General features: G+C 38.7%; 1 protein-coding gene across 5 annotated transcripts in view; it reads left to right on the top strand.

Annotated features, from left to right (window-relative positions):
* Positions 1 to 2,286: 2,286 nt before the first annotated feature.
* The window catches only part of gna11b (guanine nucleotide binding protein (G protein), alpha 11b (Gq class)), an 89,873-nt gene continuing 73,223 nt past the window's right edge, over positions 2,287 to 18,936 (top strand). For 4 of the 5 annotated variants that reach the window (XM_087239311.1, XM_087239312.1, XM_087239313.1 and 1 more), the window contains exon 1: positions 2,287 to 3,270. In XM_087239311.1, coding sequence (XP_087095437.1) covers positions 3,135 to 3,270 — 136 coding nt within the window. In that variant the 5' untranslated portion in view covers positions 2,287 to 3,134. 5 annotated transcript variants of the gene reach the window in all.

Genomic DNA, 18,936 nt, shown 5'->3' with positions numbered 1-18,936 from the left:
AAGAGTGGACAGTAATTTGGATATTTTTTAAATAAATAAATTCTTTGTAACTTGCACCTAAATTTTAAAATGGTTTTTATCATGTTTTTTTTTCTTTTTACAATTTTTCCAATTTTTTTATTACTCTTGTACACTGTAAAAAAATCCTGATTGCCTTAAAATTTTAAGTTGAATCAAATTAAACTTGTTGAAAATTGTTTTTTTCTCTGTTTAACAGAAATTGGAAAAAAAAAAAAAAAAAACAGGGGGGCTAATAATTCTGACTTCAACTGTGTGTGTGTGTGTGTGTGTGTGTGTGTGTGTGTGTGTGTGTGTGTGTGTGTGTGTGTGTGTGTGTGTGTGTGTGTGTGTGTGTGTGTGTGTATATAGAGAGAGAGAGAGAGAGAATTTGCCGGACATTTAAGCAAATTTTTGTAATTTACCGTCTGATATTTTAGGATAAATGTCTTTTTACAGTGTATTTGCATCTAAATTTTAGAATGGATTTGTCATGTCTTTTTGCTATTTCTTTTCCCCCCTAGAATTTAATTATGGTACTACTTTTCTGTTACTGCTATTATGTTCATTGTTGTACAAATGTCAATAAAAGCAACAAAAATAAATGAATAATGCAATGTCTAATGAAGTGTGCAAACAAATTAGCATCATTTTAAAACAACTTATCTTTTATTATGTAACTACTTGCACCTACATTTTAAACTGGATTTGTCATGTCTTTTATCTGTTGATTTATTTTCTTTGATTGTATTATTGCACTCATTTTGTGATGTTGCCCTTGTATGTTCATTGTTATACAAATGGCAAATAAAATTCATTCACTCATTTTCTTTTTGGATTAGTCCCTTTATTAATCTGGGGTGGCCAAAGCGGAATGAACCACCAATTTATCTATCAAATGTTTAACGAAACAGATGCCCTTCCAGCTGCAACCCATCCCTGGGAAACATCCACACACACTCATTCACACTCCACACAATTTAGCCTATACCCAATCCACCTATACCACGTTTTTGGACTTTTGAGGAAACCCATGCCAAAACGGGGAGGACATGCAAACTCCACACAGGAATGCCAACTGACTCAGCCAAGCCAAGGCTTGAACCGGCGACCTTTTTTGCTGTGAGGCGAACGTACTACCCACTGTGCCAACATGCAGCCTATGGCAACAAAATAAATAAATAGCGCTATGACTAAACAAAGCAAGAAAAAAAAACTGTACATCATTTTAAATCTTTAAACGTATGTTTTAGTTAAAAACTACTAGCACCTAAATTTTAAAATGTATTTCTGATTATTATTTCTTTTTTCTCTTTTAATTTAATTATGGTACTTCTTTTCTGTCATTGCTCTTGTAGGTTCATTGTTATACAAATGTCAATAAAAATAATACAAATAAATAGTGCTATGCCTAATAAAGCGAAAAAAAAAAAACAATTTAAAGCCTTAATCTTTTTTTTTTTTTTTTTTGTTACTTGCTCATTTGAAAATGCTTTTGTCATGTTTTTTTTACTGTCTATTTTCCCTTTAATTTAATTATTGTACTGCTTTTCTGTTACTAATCTTCAATTCGATTCAAGCCATAGACTTTTCTCTCTGCTACGCTCAGGCAGGCGGTTCCGCAGCATCCGGTCACGCACCAGCCGGCTGAAGGAAAGCTTCTTCCCTCAGGCTTTCAGGCTGATGAACACTTAACACACCACACACAGACTCTTCCATAGCCTCACTGCTCACCATCAATATGTAGCATGCACTGCACTTTAACCAATCCATACTTGAAACAATACTGCCAACAACTATGTGGACACCTATTCATTGTATTTGCACTGTCTGTGTTTTGCACTGTTATTTTATTTGCACTGTCTGTATTTTGCGCAGTCGCTGTATTTTGTACTGCCTGGAGCCAGCACCTAAGCTTTTCACTCATCATAGCACATGTGCTGCTGATGATGTGACAATAAAAGTGATTTGATTTAATTTGATTTGGTTTATTTGAACGAAATGGGCACATTATTGCAGTACAATTACGATTTTAGAACTTTTGCATGTTTGTTTTAATACAAATTGCAACAAAAAAAACATGAATTAAAAGAAAAATTAAAACAGCGCTATGCCAGAGCACCTCTACGCAGTGCACACTATTCCTCAGACACACCCCGGCAGTGAGCACTTTCAGAATGCCTGACCGACTTGCGCCGTCCACCAAACTTGACAGCTCCTGCCATCCGCCTCCCAGAGCGCAGTTCCCGCCTCTTCTCCTTTAACCAAGCCTTGGTCTCCCTGTCAATCATTCGTCGCCGTGTGGAATCATTCTAGAGTGCGCTCATGATGTAGGAGGAGACGCTGCTGTCATCTGCAAAAAAAAAGTGGCATAATCCATTTCTAAAAGCAACGGGCTGTTTTTCCCCCGTCCAGGATTTCTAAAATATTCTACAGGTGTCATGACTGAGAGCTCTCGTGATCTGAAAACGACACGAAAGGGAATGTTTTTGACGTTATTCAATTAACCGTTGCGAAGCAGCAGTGACGCTTCATTCACACAGCAATCGGACAGCGATTCCTCCTTATTCCCGAGGAGGAATCCTTTTTTCCTCTCCCTCCATTTGAAGGGGCGGATAAGACTGGAGAAGGTGGATGTGGCGACTGTGCGGTCTGTCCCGTTTTCACCGGGACCCGTGTTGGTGGTGAGCCGCCGCGGAACCGTTGTGGGAGTGTCGCACGTACGCGAGGATAGTTTGCCCTGGATTTTTCAATCATTTGCGAGATAAGGCTCCCGGACCTCCTTCTCCTCCTCCTTGTCGTCGTCGTCGACGCTGCCCTCCCTTCCTCATCCTCCCGGTTTTTCTTCCTCTCTCACCTCCGTGCTTTATCCGCGGGGTAGAGGCTCCGTTAACCGGAGAGGACTGAACGCAGCGCGGAGGCCCCCCGGCCCCCTCCCCCACTCTCAAACCATCTCCCTCTCATTTTTCCTCTTCTTCAATATAACAAATTTTTCCTCAAAGAAGTAGGATTGAGGGGAATATTTCATTTTTAGCCGCCCTTTTCCCGCGGCCGCCCGAGCGCAGTGATATTTTTGTCGTTTTTCCTTCTTTCTGAAGCCCCGACGAGGCCGGGCTGTGTACAGTAAAGCAGTGGGGATGACTTTAGAGTCGATGATGGCCTGCTGCCTGAGCGAAGAGGCCAAGGAGTCAAAACGAATCAACGCCGAAATCGATAAGCAGCTGCGCCGGGACAAACGCGATGCAAGACGGGAGCTGAAGCTGCTTCTACTCGGTATGAAATCGCCGTTAACCTCACTCATACACGCGCATATATCTACACACACACACACATACACAGCGCAGGCTTTGCTTTGGGTGTTTTTGTTGTGGTGGTTTGCGGTACTAAACACGCCACAATTGTTTTAGCACTCTAAATGCACATCTGAGGTGATTGCGGTTAATATGTGTCATGTAGTTTGCTGTATATTAATGTTAGCGAATTGTGCTAAGGCGTTAGCGCGTTAGCATATGCGGGCCGAATGCTGGACAGGGCCTGGCATGCAACAGCAGCACTCACAAATCTCAGCATGCTCTCAGTTCTTGTGCATGTTCATGTCAGATGTCTGCGAGAACGCACTGCTTGGTTTGTTATTATTAGATATATTTTTCTAGCTGTCAGTTTTGGTATGAGTCAACCCCGAATGGTCTGTTGTGTGATATGCATGATGCACTGCATCGAGCTGTTGAGGAGTATGTGCAGTATAGGATCACTGCACTGTACTGCACAGCACATTGAATGTGGTTTACATGTGACTACATGAATCCTGTCAGATCGTAGTATTCAAATTGTAGGCAAATCAGGCTTTGAGGGTTGAGAGAGTTTACTGCTTTAGTGATAAAACTTGCTCACTTTTCTTCTGTAGGTGAAGCTGGTGTGTTTCCCTTGATAATCTTCAAATTAATGAGAGAAAAAAAATCAATTAGTGTCTTAAGTATCTGCCTTGAGTGCAAAACATCAATCAATGTATGCATCCTGGGAGCGTTAACACGTCATTCTGTGCCACCTGTCAAATTTGGGTCACTTTTAACATTTATTCCTGGGTTGAATTATCTCAAAATGGTGGACAGTTATTGCCTTATGAGGGCGTGAGTGCTCTGCACACTGGACTCTGGTTACTCCCAAGGAAAGAGAATTGGATGCTTTATCAAGCTGTAAAGTTGGGTTGCTGTTCGGTCTATGACTCAGTGTGTTGGTAAGCAGTGATATCTGACACGGACAGCCTTCATTCATTTCCTATTAGTCAGGACTGTTTTTCCGCTTCAAACCACAAAATGAGCTGCTCGTATTAAAATGGATCATACAGTAGGATGAAACGCTGAGCTGATGAGAAAGACAGACAGGCAGAGATGGTCAGAAGTGAGCGCTTTGGTGAATTCATAATGAAATGAAGTTCGATTGACTTTTCGCTAAACTCCGCCCATCTTGGTTACAGTTGCTAACTCAGAAAAAGGTCTGCAGAACCTCCTTTGGGAATGAACTGAAGATTTCTGTGAATGATATTTTTTTAGTAATGCATGCTGGGAAATGCTTGTCATATTGAACAGTTATCTGCCATGTTATGCTCATTCTAGAATTTATAGGACTATGTGCTTTCCTGCAGGGATGCATGCATTCAAGACACTTTAAAAGCTCTGCTGTTTGATCCAATTGAAGGTATTCCAGTGTTTCCTCTAGGATTTTTTTTCCAGCTGTGCCGGCAGATCTTTTACACAAATCTACCAACTACCTATGGCATTATTTCAATGACAAATGGAGAAATGTCGTGAGTGCAGTATTACAAGTCGAGATCGCATTTGCGTAATAAAAGCAGGGAACGAAATTGCGACCATTTTGGTTGCATATGTGCCTGAAATTTTATCTATGCGACCTCAAAATATATTTGGGATAAGGGTGTCACGATCCTCCAAATTCTCGATTCGATTTCATTTTCGATTCTGAAGGCACGATTCGATTCGATTTTCGATTATGAATAATTAATTAATTAATGACCAATTAATTATTTGTAGCCTACCGTTTAAACTACCTGACCTGCATGGTCTTTGTTTTACCCATAAACAAATCATACAGTAAATGAATAAAGGCAAGATACACACATAATTACCACCTGTCAATCACTTTTTTTCCGCGGGACTCGTGAATAGGCAGTGATCTGTGTCGTTATAATGGCGTCGGTAAAAAAGACGCACAGCCAACAGGAACCAGCCAACAGTATCTGAGGTGTTCGCTAAAATGACTAAGTACAAGTGAGTGAAAGATTGAAGCAGTCCTCTGACTGCCTGGATCTGCTGTCTCGAGCGCATGGCTGTGTGTGCGTCTGTGAAAACTCCTATTACTGTAAAACATATTTTACTGGACTGTCCTGCTTTTACTGATTCCAGAAGGACTTTTTATGAAATTAACTCTTTTAAGGACATTTTTGACAAAGTGGAACCAGAAAAGATTTTAGAATTTTTATCATGTATTAACACAAAAAATCTTATTTAATTTATGTTTTATTTTGTTTGTTGATTTTTAAATTGTATATTTATTGTTGAAAGATTCCTGCCATGAAGATAGCCTTGGTTGCTGACATGGCACTAAATAAAAAAATACATTACATTACATTACATTACATTGTGTGCGTCTGTGTCTGTGTGGTCACGTGATGTGCATTTTCAGAGGTACTGAGGAAGGAGGCTGCTCAGAAATGCTACACGCCACTGTGGATGTCAAATCGTTGTCGTTCTAAAATGCCATTTAAAAACAAAGACAGTGTAAACAGGGCCTGAGTGTGTACTTTTCGCGAGCTAATTTGCAACGGGGGCGGACGGAGGATCGCGATGCCGGTGTTGTCTATCGGACAAACCGTACGTAATACGTACATAGCAGAGCTTGCAAAACTGTGTTTTTTTTTTGTCGACAGCACGAACGTTGTCAACATAACTCACTGGAAATCCAAAATGCTTCCACACCGGCGACTTCATTGAAAGAGGAGAGGGTTTAAGTTCTGTCGAAGGATCTCCTGCTTCTGCAGTTTAACAAGCACTTCAACAAGCCTGTTTTTTTCCCGCTTGGCAAGCAAAGCTGACGTGACATGGGGGCGTGGCAGCATCGACGATTCTATTTTTTGATTCGATAATCGAAATTGAGCATAAATTTCGATCGATTTCGATTTGACACCCCTAATTTGGGAGTATTTTGTTGAGTGCATAAAATTGTTGTGTGCGACCAGTTTTTACTGCAAAATGTTCACCACATGCGCGGATTTGGGAGACATTCATGCAGAATGCATCTCTGCACTTGAAACGCGAAACGCAGCGCTCAGGAATGATTTTAAACAGTTGTCATGTCAACTTGCTGTAGTAAACAAAGCCAAGTCCGTAATGGTTGCCCCGCCTTCGCCCACTGCTCTAGCACTGAAATATCAGCTGTCAATCACTCAGTCAATGCCTTCTGGCTTGGATGACAGAGAGAGCTACAACTGCGAAAAATTGTAAAGCGCTGAAAATGAGAATGGAAGATGAGTGGTTCAAACTCGATCATTTTGAGACGGGAACTGGCGGACGTGCAACAACTTTAACCATGAGGTAAAACAAAACTTTCTATCCGGAGGTCCTTCACAGGACTCCACACTTGTAAACAATCGCTCCATCGGGCTCGCGCGGCTCTCAGTCCCACCCACACTCGTCAGCGCTAGCAGAGCCAACCAATTACAGGGTTTGCGCTACACGTCGGTGCGCGTCGGCGAGGGGTATCCATAGGGCCAGGCGAAATCTGCGGACGTTTTTTGCTATTTCTGCTGAGAATTTTGGTAAAAATCTGCGGGTTTCTGCGGAATTATTTTGTGAGTATCATAACTAAAACCTTAATATTTAAAATAAAAATAATAACTTTTATTTCACTTTTATTTAATATTTAAAATGCATGTCCAATTAGATTCCTTTTATTTGGTAATTAAAGCAAGTTTGTTATATAACATATCTAGTAAAAGACAGAAAATAATGCCGTACAAACTGCATTGTACATAAATCAGATGAACATTTTTACATTAGTCAATAATATTACGGAAATGAATTAAAATAACTGAATAAGTATAGATTTACTCACATTTACTCAAGTAAATAAATAGAATTAATGATGGGCTAAAAATCTGTGGAAACTCTGCTGAATTCTGCGCCCGCAGATTCCGGATGGGCCTAGCTATGCGTCCACGTTTATAAGAGCAGTGTGAACATACATTCATTCATTTTCTTGTCGGCTGGGGGTCCATTTTCTTGTTAATCTGGGGTCGCCACAGTGGAATAAACCGCTAACTTATCCAGCATGTTTTTACGCAGCGGATGCCCTTCCAGCCGCAACCCATCTCTGGGAATCATCCACACACACATTCACACACACACACTCATACACTACGGACAATTTAGGTTACCCAATTCACCTGTACCGCATGTCTTTGGACTGTGGGGGAAACCGGAGCACCCTGAGGAAACCCACGCGAAGGCAGGGAGAACATGCAAACTCCACACAGAAACGCCAACTGAGCCGAGGTTCGAACCAGCGACCCTCTTGCTGTGAGGCGACAGCACTACCTACTGCGCCACTGCCTTGCCCCGCAGTGTGAACAGCCATGCAAAAAAAAAAAAAATCAGATCTGAGAAAAAAAATCAGATTTGAGCACTAAGCCTGGCAGTGTGAACTTAGCCTATATTATCTTTACACATGTAATATTTTTCCTGAGGTAATTTAAACCAAAATACACCATGACACTCAATCAAACATATCTACAATGATAAGGAACATGGTTACTTACTGAGTTATTAACGCACAGCAATACCACATGAAGAAAGGACGGACTTTGGAGGAATAAACAGTGTGAGGAAAGCTCCAATATAGTGCACTGGACTAGTCTGAACAAGTTCCGCCCAAACATACGCAAGGCAGGCAGCTCAGTACAATTACGTCATTTATCGGCTTAAAGATATCGGCCTAATTTAGACATCGGACGGATAACGATAATCTTAAAAAAAGCCTTTGTCGGCCGATAACGATATGGCCGTCGTTATATCGTGCATCCTTAGTGATTATGCTTGGTCTTTCTTTGGTGCTAATAAAACTACTACATCAAACCTGCAGCTCTTTTATGAAATTATAGTAAATCGCATTTTAAATCGAAATTTTGATCAGATAAATCGCAATTTCTGTTTTCCCCAAAATGTGCAGCCCTATTTCTTCTCATGAAATGTATCAATTTTAAGTGCATTGATACTTCTTGTTTTTAGAAATTATAGAGCTGCATGATTCTAGTAAGGTCATAGTTGTGGGTTCGATTTCTTTTTTTTTTTTCTTTTTTTTTTCTTTCCTCAGTTAACTTTGGGTTAAAAGCTGCCATGTTCAACACATTCACATGATCAAGTAAGCAAAATGATTGTATACAAGTTTTTCATCACAACTGTAGTTAAGTTCTGATGAAGAGGAGCGGCTCTGAAACAGTGAATGATTCTGAGGCTCATACGTGGCTCTGTGACCTCTGTAAAAACACACGAGTTTGACCTTTACCGCTATGAGAGAATTAATAAGTGAAAGTTCTCTCCCTGTCTATTCAGTATCACCAAAACAAGTATAAAAAAGCAGCTTGTTGGTCCTCAGTCATCCTATTAATTGCCCATCCTAAATAAGTTAAAACTGTCAGCCTAATTCTGGATAAGTCCTGGTTAGTCTGGATTAGCCAGACCTTAATAGGCTTTGTAAACAGATATTCACTTGTAATGTTGGTGCCATAGCTGCTTTGTTAACCACATCTGTTCCCATTGTGTAAAATAGCTAAGCTTAGTTAGTTAGGGTTGGACAAATTGTAGTTATTAGTAGGATTGAGCTATATTTGAGGTATTTGCTATTTCTTAGGGTCACTATTTATTTGACCTTAATTTTGTGAGCTCTCAGATTAGTATATGTGAGAATGTTTTGTTATGTCTAGTGGTGTGAGGAGATCTCGGGCTACGAGATCTCACGAGACTAAATTGTGACGAGATTTCTTTATGAGGTGACATGTTGTCTCGTGAGTTGTGATGTTATGATGAAGCGTGAGGGTGAAATTAGGGATTGGATTGGATTTTAACCCAAATCAAGTGCAACCCGGGCTGTCTCTGTATTGCGCATCACCTGTTTGCTTAGGCATTTGAAGAAATTATGTTATTTGAAGGAATAAACAGTGTGAGGAAAGCTCCAATATAGTGCACTGGACAAGTCTGAACAAGTTCTACCCACGCATGTGCGAGGTAGGCAGTTCTGTACAATTACGTAAGTTATCGGCTTAAAGATATCGGAATAATTTTGACATTGGAACAGTAACGATAACCTTAAAAATACCATTTATCGGCCGATAACAATATGTCTGCCGATATATCGCGCATCCCTAGTTCTTTTTACAGCTTCGATGTTGTAATGTAATTAACATACAACCAGTTAATCTAACCTCAGTATTCATTTAGTTGTTTAAGCGTAAAATAAATTGAAAAGCTTTTACATTCGCTGTCAGGATCAGCAGGCTAGCGCAGAAACTCTATTGATAATACTAGGGTAAAACATTTACCGACATGGTGGGGAAAAATGGAATTAAATGCAGTGCTTGTACATTCTGAGACCCACATCATATTGTATATCAATCAGGCAGTGGAGATTGTTGATTTTTAAAGTAAACGAACCTTAAACTCACAGATTTTGTAACTGCGTACAGTTCACCGGAAGCGCTTGAACCCGTTGTATATATTATAGTAATATAATACTAAGACCCCGTTGTATTGTATATAGCTCTACATACACTTGTCTATTTGTATATCTACAATTTTACCTAATGCATAGTATCATCTTTTACTCTATTATCAGAATCAGAAAGAGTTTTATTGCCAGGTATGTTCCCACATACGAGGATTTTTTATTTTTATTTTTTTTTTTTGACAGATCTTCTATAGTGAAACAGAATTACAGAGACAGGACAAAAAACAGATAATAAATATATAAAAAAGCAGTAAGTAGTGAATGCAAATATACAAATAGACAAGTGTATGTAGAGCTATATTACTATATACTAAGGGTGTCACGATCCTCCAAATCCTCGATTCGATTACATTTTTGATTCTAAAGGCACGATTCGATTTTCGATTATGAATAATTAATTAATTAATGACCAATTAATTATTTGTAGCCTACCGTTTAAACTACCTGACCTGCATGGTCTTTGTTTTACCCATAAACAAATCATACAGTAAATGAATAAAGGCAAGATACACACATAATTACCACCTGTCAATCAGTTTTTTCCGCGGGACTCGTGAATAGGCAGTGATCTGTGTCGTTATAATGGCGTCGGTAAAAAAGACGCACAACCAACAGGAACCAGCCAACAGTATCTGAGGTGTTCGCTAAAATGACTAAGTACAAGTGAGTGAAAGATTGAAGCAGTCCTCTGACTGCCTGGACCTGCTGTCTCGAGCCCATGGCTGTGTGTGTGCGCGTCTGTGTCTGTGTGTGTAGTCACGTGATGTGCATTTTCAGAGGTAGAGAGGAAGGAGGGCTGCTCAGAAATGCTACACGCCACTGTGGATGTCAAATCGTTGTCGTTCTAAAATGCCATTTAAAAACAAAGACAGTGTAAACAGGGCCTGAGTGTGTACTTTTCGTGAGTGGATTTACAACGGGGGTAGGCGGAGGATCGCGATGCCGGTGTTGTCTATCGAACGAACCCTAATACGTACATAGCAGAGCTTGCAAAACTGTGTTTTTTTTTTTGTCGACAGCACGAACGTTGTCAGCATAACTCACTGGAAATCCAAAATGCTTACACACCGGCGACTTCATTGAAAGAGGAGAGGGTTTAAGTTCTGTCAACGGGTCTCCTGCTTGTGCAGTTTAACAAGCACTTCAACAAGCCTGTTTTTTCCCGCTTGGTAAGCCAAGCTGACGTGACATGGGGCGTGGCCGCATCGACGATTCTATTTTTTGATTCGATAATCGAAATTGAGCATAAATTTCGATCGATTTCGATTAAAAATCTAAATCGTGACACCCCTACTATATACAATATTATATGTGCAGCTTTTATGTGCAAATTGGCATGTAAAGTTGTTAAATAAGTGTATATGTGTATAAAAGTGTAAGTAATGTTGGTTCCACAATTATTATTATGAAGTGTTCATGAGATGGATTGCCTGAGGGAAGAAACTGTTTCTGTGTCGGGCTGTTCTGGTGCGCAGTGCTCTGTAGCGTCGACCAGAAGGTAAAAGTTCAAAGAGGCAGTGTGCTGGGTGTGAGGGGTCCAGAGTGATTCTGGCTGCCCTTCTGCTCGCTCTGGATAAGTACAGTTCTTGGGGAGTAGGGAGGGTTATACCAGTGATTCACCCAGCAGTCCGAATATATACACCTTTCTTTGGATTTACATTTTTAATTTCTTGAAAATATGACTTGGGAGCTGTCTTAAGAACCTAATGTTCATATCTCAGAGTTGAAAATTCAGTCTCTTCGCTAGGATGCCATCTGGATAACCTCCAATCCTTGTCGTGAATCTCAGTCATGTCAAGAAACAAGTTGGACACTAGAAAAGAATCAATCTGATTCAGGGTTTTGAGGGGCAGCAGGATTCTTGTTTGTTGGCCTGTAACTCGATTGCCTCTATTATAAGGATCATCTCTGTGTGGCTTTGCATTTTGCTTGGGCCACAGCTAATGCAGATTCACTGCCGATTTCTGTGAAATGTGGAATTTGTCCTATTTTCAATTGACTTTCATTGCACATGTTCACGCTGAAACATACTGGGACTGTGTCCTATTTTCAGCAGGCTGTAAAAGGGAGAAGCAAATGTACTGGATGTGTTGGTTTAAATAACCAGGACAAGCGTTTTAATAGCTGATGTTCTACCCTGAGTTAATCGTTTTAAAAATGATGCGTTGTTGAAGTTTCTGAATTTCCACCTGAATGTTTGCTACTTGTATACATTTTGTGCTTTTAATGTTATTTTATTATTTAATGTGATTTATTATTTTTATTTTATTAGTCATTTTCTCCACTAGAAGCCATGTATTCACAACAAACAAAGTATTTTGATGATTCCATGATTGAATGTGGAATCACGAGAGTTGTAGTCCTCTAATATGGTCAGTGATGGTTTCTCAATAATGTGTTATGTATTGTTGTATAGATTGCTGTTGTTTGAATTATGGTTCAGCTTAGGCCAAGATTTTATACATGTCACTGGGATAGTTTTGAATGGGGAAAGGTGTAACGGTCAATATTGTGAATAACAGTAGTACAGGAGCTCTTCCTGCAGTTGGGATTGAATGCAAAGTCTAGTTTGGCCTAAATCTGCACGATACTGGGAAAATATGTGATATTCCTCCTAAGGATTGGGATAGCAAATTTTCTTTCAATTTAACCTGATAAAAGGTTATCTTTTTAAAAATCAGTACAATGTAAGTTGTTGAGATAATTAAAACAATTCTTTTTTGTTTTATTTTTGCATTTTTTGGTCTTGGTTTTGGCTCTGAGTTTTCATTCTGGTACATTACTTAAAAAAAAAAGTGATTTATTGCACTGCTTTTCAATATGAATTAGAGCTGCACGATTCTGGCTAAAATGAGAATCGCGTTTTTTTTATAATAAAGATCACGATTCTCTCACGATTCTGTAGATGTAAATCTTATGTGTAGGTCTACTACACATTTTTTTTTTGCATGTGTTTGCATTTAAATTATCATATCTCATTTTAGAGTTATGATTACAACAAGCATTTGATATGTTTTTTCTTTCATAGCGAACACAGTGTTGTGCATGAAAATAAATGTTTAAAAATTTAGAAAATGTAAAAAAAATTTAAAATAAACTGTGTCGGTAAAATAACCCTAGCCTATATGTTTTGGAAATAAATGGTCTAATAATGTTGTCAATGACAAATGACAGGCACATGTCTCAAACATAATAATTAAATTATATAATTATGAATAGTTATATTCTGATGTTATCATTTTACTGTGAATTAACAATATTGAAAGTCTGTTCAAGTCCACCATAGTACAAAATTTAGCATTTTAAGCAACAGTAGAGCTACACATAGGCCTAATATTATAATTATTGTGCCTAATTATACAGCCCTACAAGCCTACACAAAACTAGAAAGGGTTTCGTTATTTTGTTAAAAATGATTTTTTTTTCATGGCAAGGTTGACATTTGCATGAAATTGCTCTTATACTATTATCATGATTACAATAATTTTTTGGATATTGTGCTGCTCTAGCATGGCTGGACAATAATTCAATATCAGTATATATCACGATAGATTTTTTTTTTCAATAACTGTGATATGATTTTTAAACCCATTTTCAGTATTTCAATATAAATTTGCATATATATTTTATTGTATTTAAGATCTTACACATTGTATCTATTGTCCCTGAATGACTTTCAGTGCTCAGCCTTCAGAAAGAGCGATGTCACATCACAGACACGCTGCCAGCGCTCAGCAATAAGTTAAGCTCCGTTGCAGAAAGTTTTAGCCACAAAATGAGTGCCCTGAACACAGATGTGAATGATCAAGCTTCCACAAGTAAGAATGCAGACAAATTAGTTGATTAGTTGCTTTTTAAGTTCCGATAAACTTCGGTGCTCTACTAAATGTGCAGCAGAGTAGTGCCGACTAGCAGCGTGAACACATCAAATCTGTTCCACCCGATAGAACAAACTGAAAAGATGAAGCATCATAAAAGTTTAAGCCAACCTGTCGCCTCACAAACATCACCATCCACCTCTCTGACACCAAAACCAGCGATGCCAAAAGAGAAGGCAATGAAGCCAACACAGATGGCTATGAGGCACCATGTAGGATTTAAATCAAACTTCGCTTATTAACACGTGCATATACACCTAAATTACTCGCATATAAACCTATACTATTTAATCTTTAAAACATGTATAAAACTTGCACATAAACATATACACTTGATGCATGCATACACCGATACACGCGCACATAAACTCGATTCTTGCATATACTCCCACATTAACACATGCACATACATACAAACTTGATCCTCGCATAAACACCCAAATGAACACACACATACACATAAACACGCTGCATGCTGGCATATGCCACTCGCGCAAACATACTAAATAAAATTCACCAACATATTTATCTGGAATCCGATTATTACAAAGCTGATGAAATAGAAAGAATGTGATTAATAGAGATATTAAATCTGTTAAATAATGAAAATGTGTTATATAAAATATTAGTCTATATAAATAGACTATATAAAATATACAAGAACTATTTCATGGTAAACCTTTTAATTTAATTAGGTAATTGCGTAATATTACAAATATAAATAGACAGATGGAACCCTTAAAGGATGATCAAGATGAAAAGCAACCAGAACTACAGGGCTCGAAATTAGCCTTTTTGCTTGGTAGCGCTGGTGCTCCTAACTATAAAAATTTAGGCGCATCAGCCAAAATTTAGCCGTACCCACCAATTATAAGCACTGTTACTACAAGTTTTATACAAACATATTTATTGCATTTGAAATCAACAGTAATCAAACTAAAAAGTAAAAAAAAAAAAAAATATATATATATATATATATATATATATATATTTATATATATATATATATATATATATATATTTATTATATGCATATGTCATGTTAATAGCAATACCGGTCTTTTTAGGAGTAGCGATATTAATTTACTCAGTGTAAGCCCATTTGCGATGGTGTACAGGGTGTTCAATTATACATATAGCTGCCCCTTGCATAGCGGACAGCATCTGGCGATTATATGAAGGATTAAACAGAAGCTCTCATGCTAGATGTGGCAAACAGTTACCTGAAAATTCCATCCCACAGACTTTTCATAGCGAACTTAAAGCCAATGGTAGTCTTTTATCCACTCTTTTATCCAAAGTGTAGATGGTGGATTAACATTCAGCACATGATCATTAGTAAGATGTGTCATTATTTGTAGCTTTAGATGCCATGGTTTCTAAGACAAAATCTGTCAGTGTTATCTTGATTCTCATCTTGAGCGCTCTACAGTTTTTCGCGGTAGTAGCTCTCTCTTTCATCCCAGGCCAGAAGGCGAGTAGTGATTGACAGCTGATATTAAGCAATCATTCGCGTTCAGTGCTAGAGCAGTGGTGGGCCAATAAGAAGAGCGCGAAGGCGGGGCAAGCATTAAGGACTTGGCTTTGTTTACTGCAGCAAGTTGACAATTGTTTTAAACCATTCCTGAGCGCTGCGTTTCGCGTTTCAAGTGCAGACAAAGAGCTTAGAGATGCATTCTGCGTGAATGTCTCCCGAATCCGCGCATGTGGTGAACCTTTTGCAGTAAAAACTGATCGCACACAACAATTTCTAGCACTTGCACAAGTGCTCCCGAATATATTTTGAGGTCGCATAAATAAAATTTCGGGCGCATATGCGACCAAAATGGTCGCAATTTCGAGCCCTGAACTATGAATATATCTATAATATATCTCAAGGCTAAATACAAATAAAAAGCGAACGTTATTTATTTATTTATTTATTTGTATTTTTTGTATTTTTTAAAAAGGTTTAAGAGCCTGGAAGTATTAAAGACTTTGCAAATTCAGTTCTTGGCAGTTTTTTTCCTGTCTTTTTAATATTGTCCATATCGATATCGGAATTATATCCTATAGACTGAAATTAAGAAATATATTGTGATATACATTTTTGCCATATCGTTCAGCCCTAAGCTCTAGTTTGACTCACAAAGAATATGGTAAATCGGATGAGAAGCCATGCCCTGATTTGTAATAAATAATAATAAATTGCAGAGTTGCAGGAAAGTGGTTTAGCAAATTTGGAATGCATACATCCATCTGTGTTGGTGTGTTTTGTTTGGACCCATTGTTTGAAACCATCATCATTAGTGTTTACCATTAAACAAGCTTCAACCAGGAATGCAACTTATATGTGTGATTGATAGGTTAAGATTGAACATGATTCAGTGCTCAGGAGTATACTCAGGGTGAAGTTCTTTGAGATGTTGGAAAATGCTTTTGTTGCATTATTCTGCGATTAAAAAGTGAATAACTTTGAACTTGAATAATTCGGATATAAAGACTTCTTTAGTTGCATTTCCAGGAGCAGGACTGAGCTTGCTCTAGTAGTGTGAGCGTTCCACTGAAGCGTGATTGCTCATTTAAGAAATTTCCAGAGATTCCTAATCATGTAATCAAGAAGCATTCAAAATAAGCTGTACCTTGCCTTCATCTTATGGGATGCAAGGAAGAGTAATCTCTTGCACGCTCTCAATTAAGGTGACATCTACATTCTCCTGATGATATAATCACCCTCTTATGTGTGTTAACTGTGTGTTTTATGAACCGCAGAGATTCCTCCACCCATGCAACTTTTACATAATTTGGCACGCGTGTTGAAATGAGTTTAATGGACTGTTCATTTGTTTGTATTTATCGATTTCCCATTTGAACGTGATGTTTGGCCTGGTTCAGGTTCTATTTAGAAAACCCAGGCTCATTCCGAAAACGTAGGCCCGTGGACGTTTCTGGAGACCTCGAAATACATCCCGGGCGGTACGTGTTTTTGTCGTTTTTGTTTTCGCGAGTCCATGAGAGGCTGCTGTGTGTGCTTTTGCGCATCTCAAATGTCTCTCACAAGTGCTGTTTGCGCCCACGCTGTTCTTGCGTAAATCCACTAGAGGCCGCTGTCGAACGACCATCTGTCTGACTGACTGAATGATTGACTGGGCAACCTGTCAATCGACTGACCCACCCTCCTCCTTCCCTAAACCCAACCAGTTTTACCTATTGACCCGGCCACCTGCCTACTTCCCAGCCGGGGAAGAAAAAGAAACTCCTCTGATTTTTACACAATTTCGGATTTTACCACATTCTCACTCTGTTATTCACTTGTTCGCTTTATTTTTTGGATTCTGTTTTTGTCTTACCTGATTTCTGGCACCACTCTTTACCGAACTCAAACCCGCACCCGAACTCAGTAATCACGATTATTCAAAACGATTACTGTTAAAGTCAAAATTAGTAGCGCTCCTGAGAATTTTGTAAAAAATAAACATTTCCCAAATGATGTTTAACAGAGCAAGGAATTTTAACAGTATTTCCTCTAATATTTTTTTTTTCTGGAGAAAGGCTATTTTATTTTTATTTTGGCTAGAATAAAAGCAGGTTTTTTCAAGCAAGTCTAATATTAGCCTCCTTAAGCAATATATTTTTTGATTGTCTGCAGAAGAAACTACTGTTATACAATGACCTGTCTAATAACACTAATTAAGCCTTTAAATCGCACTTTGAATCTGAATGCATGTATTTTGAAAAAATATCTAGTCAAATATTATGTGCTCTCATCATGACCAAGATAAAATAGATAAGTTATTAGAAAAGAGTTATTAAAGCTATTATGTTCAGAAATCTTCTTTCCATTAAACAGAAATTGGGGGGAAAGGGTTGCTAATATTCAGGAGGGCTAATAATTCTGACTTCAACTGTATACAAACAGTTATTTTCCTACCTGCGAAGGAAAGAGAAATAAATACGATAGAATAAAATATGAAACAAACTGGGCTTTAAGCATCTTCACTTTAAGAAACACTTTAGCTACAAAAGTCCTTCAGTCAACAGCAGAGGCATGTTCTCCATTTGTAATTTGATTAATAATCATAAAAACAGGCGGCAGAAGGATTATAGCGCGTTGTCTCTTTAATAGTTTCTCTTTAGCGTCTCTTTTGATTCTCAACTCATTTGTTTATTACACAAATGATTCTTGATATGAATAATCACTAAACACCACGTTTTGACACCTATTTGACCATTAAAGCGCTCATGTTAAGATGACTTTAGATGTGTGCGCTCTACTCGTCTCAGTGTGCGAGTGAGGCCGAATGCTGACTGCATGCTTCAATTCTGTGTGTGCGCGGCACACAGAATCATGCGGTCTTTCGCGCTTTTAAGATCAACACGTGGAAAGGGGGCGGTATATGATGGAATAATCGTTTATCTCGATTAATGGTTTTTCATAATCGTTAGAAGGCAAAATCGAAATCGGCTTTTCGATTAATTGCACAGCCCTAATACATACCTCTGGTTACATAATTCGCAGTCTCCAGAAACGTCCGCGGGACTACATTTTCAGAATGAGCCTGGGTTGCATTTAGAAGTCGTCCATAAATCAATTGTGCTAGTCATTGGGTTTTAACTCATCCTAATCTGCCTTTATTACCCGTTTGATGCCAGATGCAGTGTTTAAAACAGTTTGTTTCCTCCAGCTTCTTAGTTTGTCAGGGCCATGACTTCCTGCCAGTGCCATTCATTTTGCCGCTTGCTTCATTGAGCCGCTCCACCCTTTCCCCCTGTCCATGCGGTCTGTGCTGCCCACTGCCCTGAAGCCCTTATCAGGCTATGGTAGGGCTGGGTGCACTGGGCCTTGTCTCTGTCTGTACTTGGTCAAAACAGATTAAAGCCAGAATTTGTCCCTCAAAATTACTGCTGGTGCTGTAGCACTTTGGGATGTTCTTCCACTGGTCTGCATATTTTTCCTGCTAGTCAGTAGTTTGAGGTAAGCTGATGTATAAGAATTTCTGGCCTTTTTGGATCAGTTGAGCTAAGTTGAATGGCTGCTACAATTTTAAACATGTTTAATTCTAATGTCAATTTCAGCGGTGCACACAACATTTTTGGTCCAGCTCTCAAAGCAGATTTGGAAATATATTTTTAAATATTGGTTACATATGACAGCACGGCATGAATTTGCCAAGTACAATGCGACTCTGGATTATCACCAGTGTTGATGATGGACCATCATTTTTGTTCGAAAATGTAATCCATACTTATTCTCTACCCCTAAACCCAAACATAGCTGTATGTATGG

Source organism: Danio rerio, chromosome 2, assembly GCF_052040795.2.
Source record: "Danio rerio strain M-AB ecotype USA chromosome 2, GRCz13ab, whole genome shotgun sequence".
Classification (NCBI taxonomy): Eukaryota; Metazoa; Chordata; class Actinopteri; order Cypriniformes; family Danionidae; genus Danio; species Danio rerio.
The sequence above is the reverse complement of the archived record's forward strand: the minus strand, read 5'-3'. Positions and strand labels throughout refer to the sequence as shown.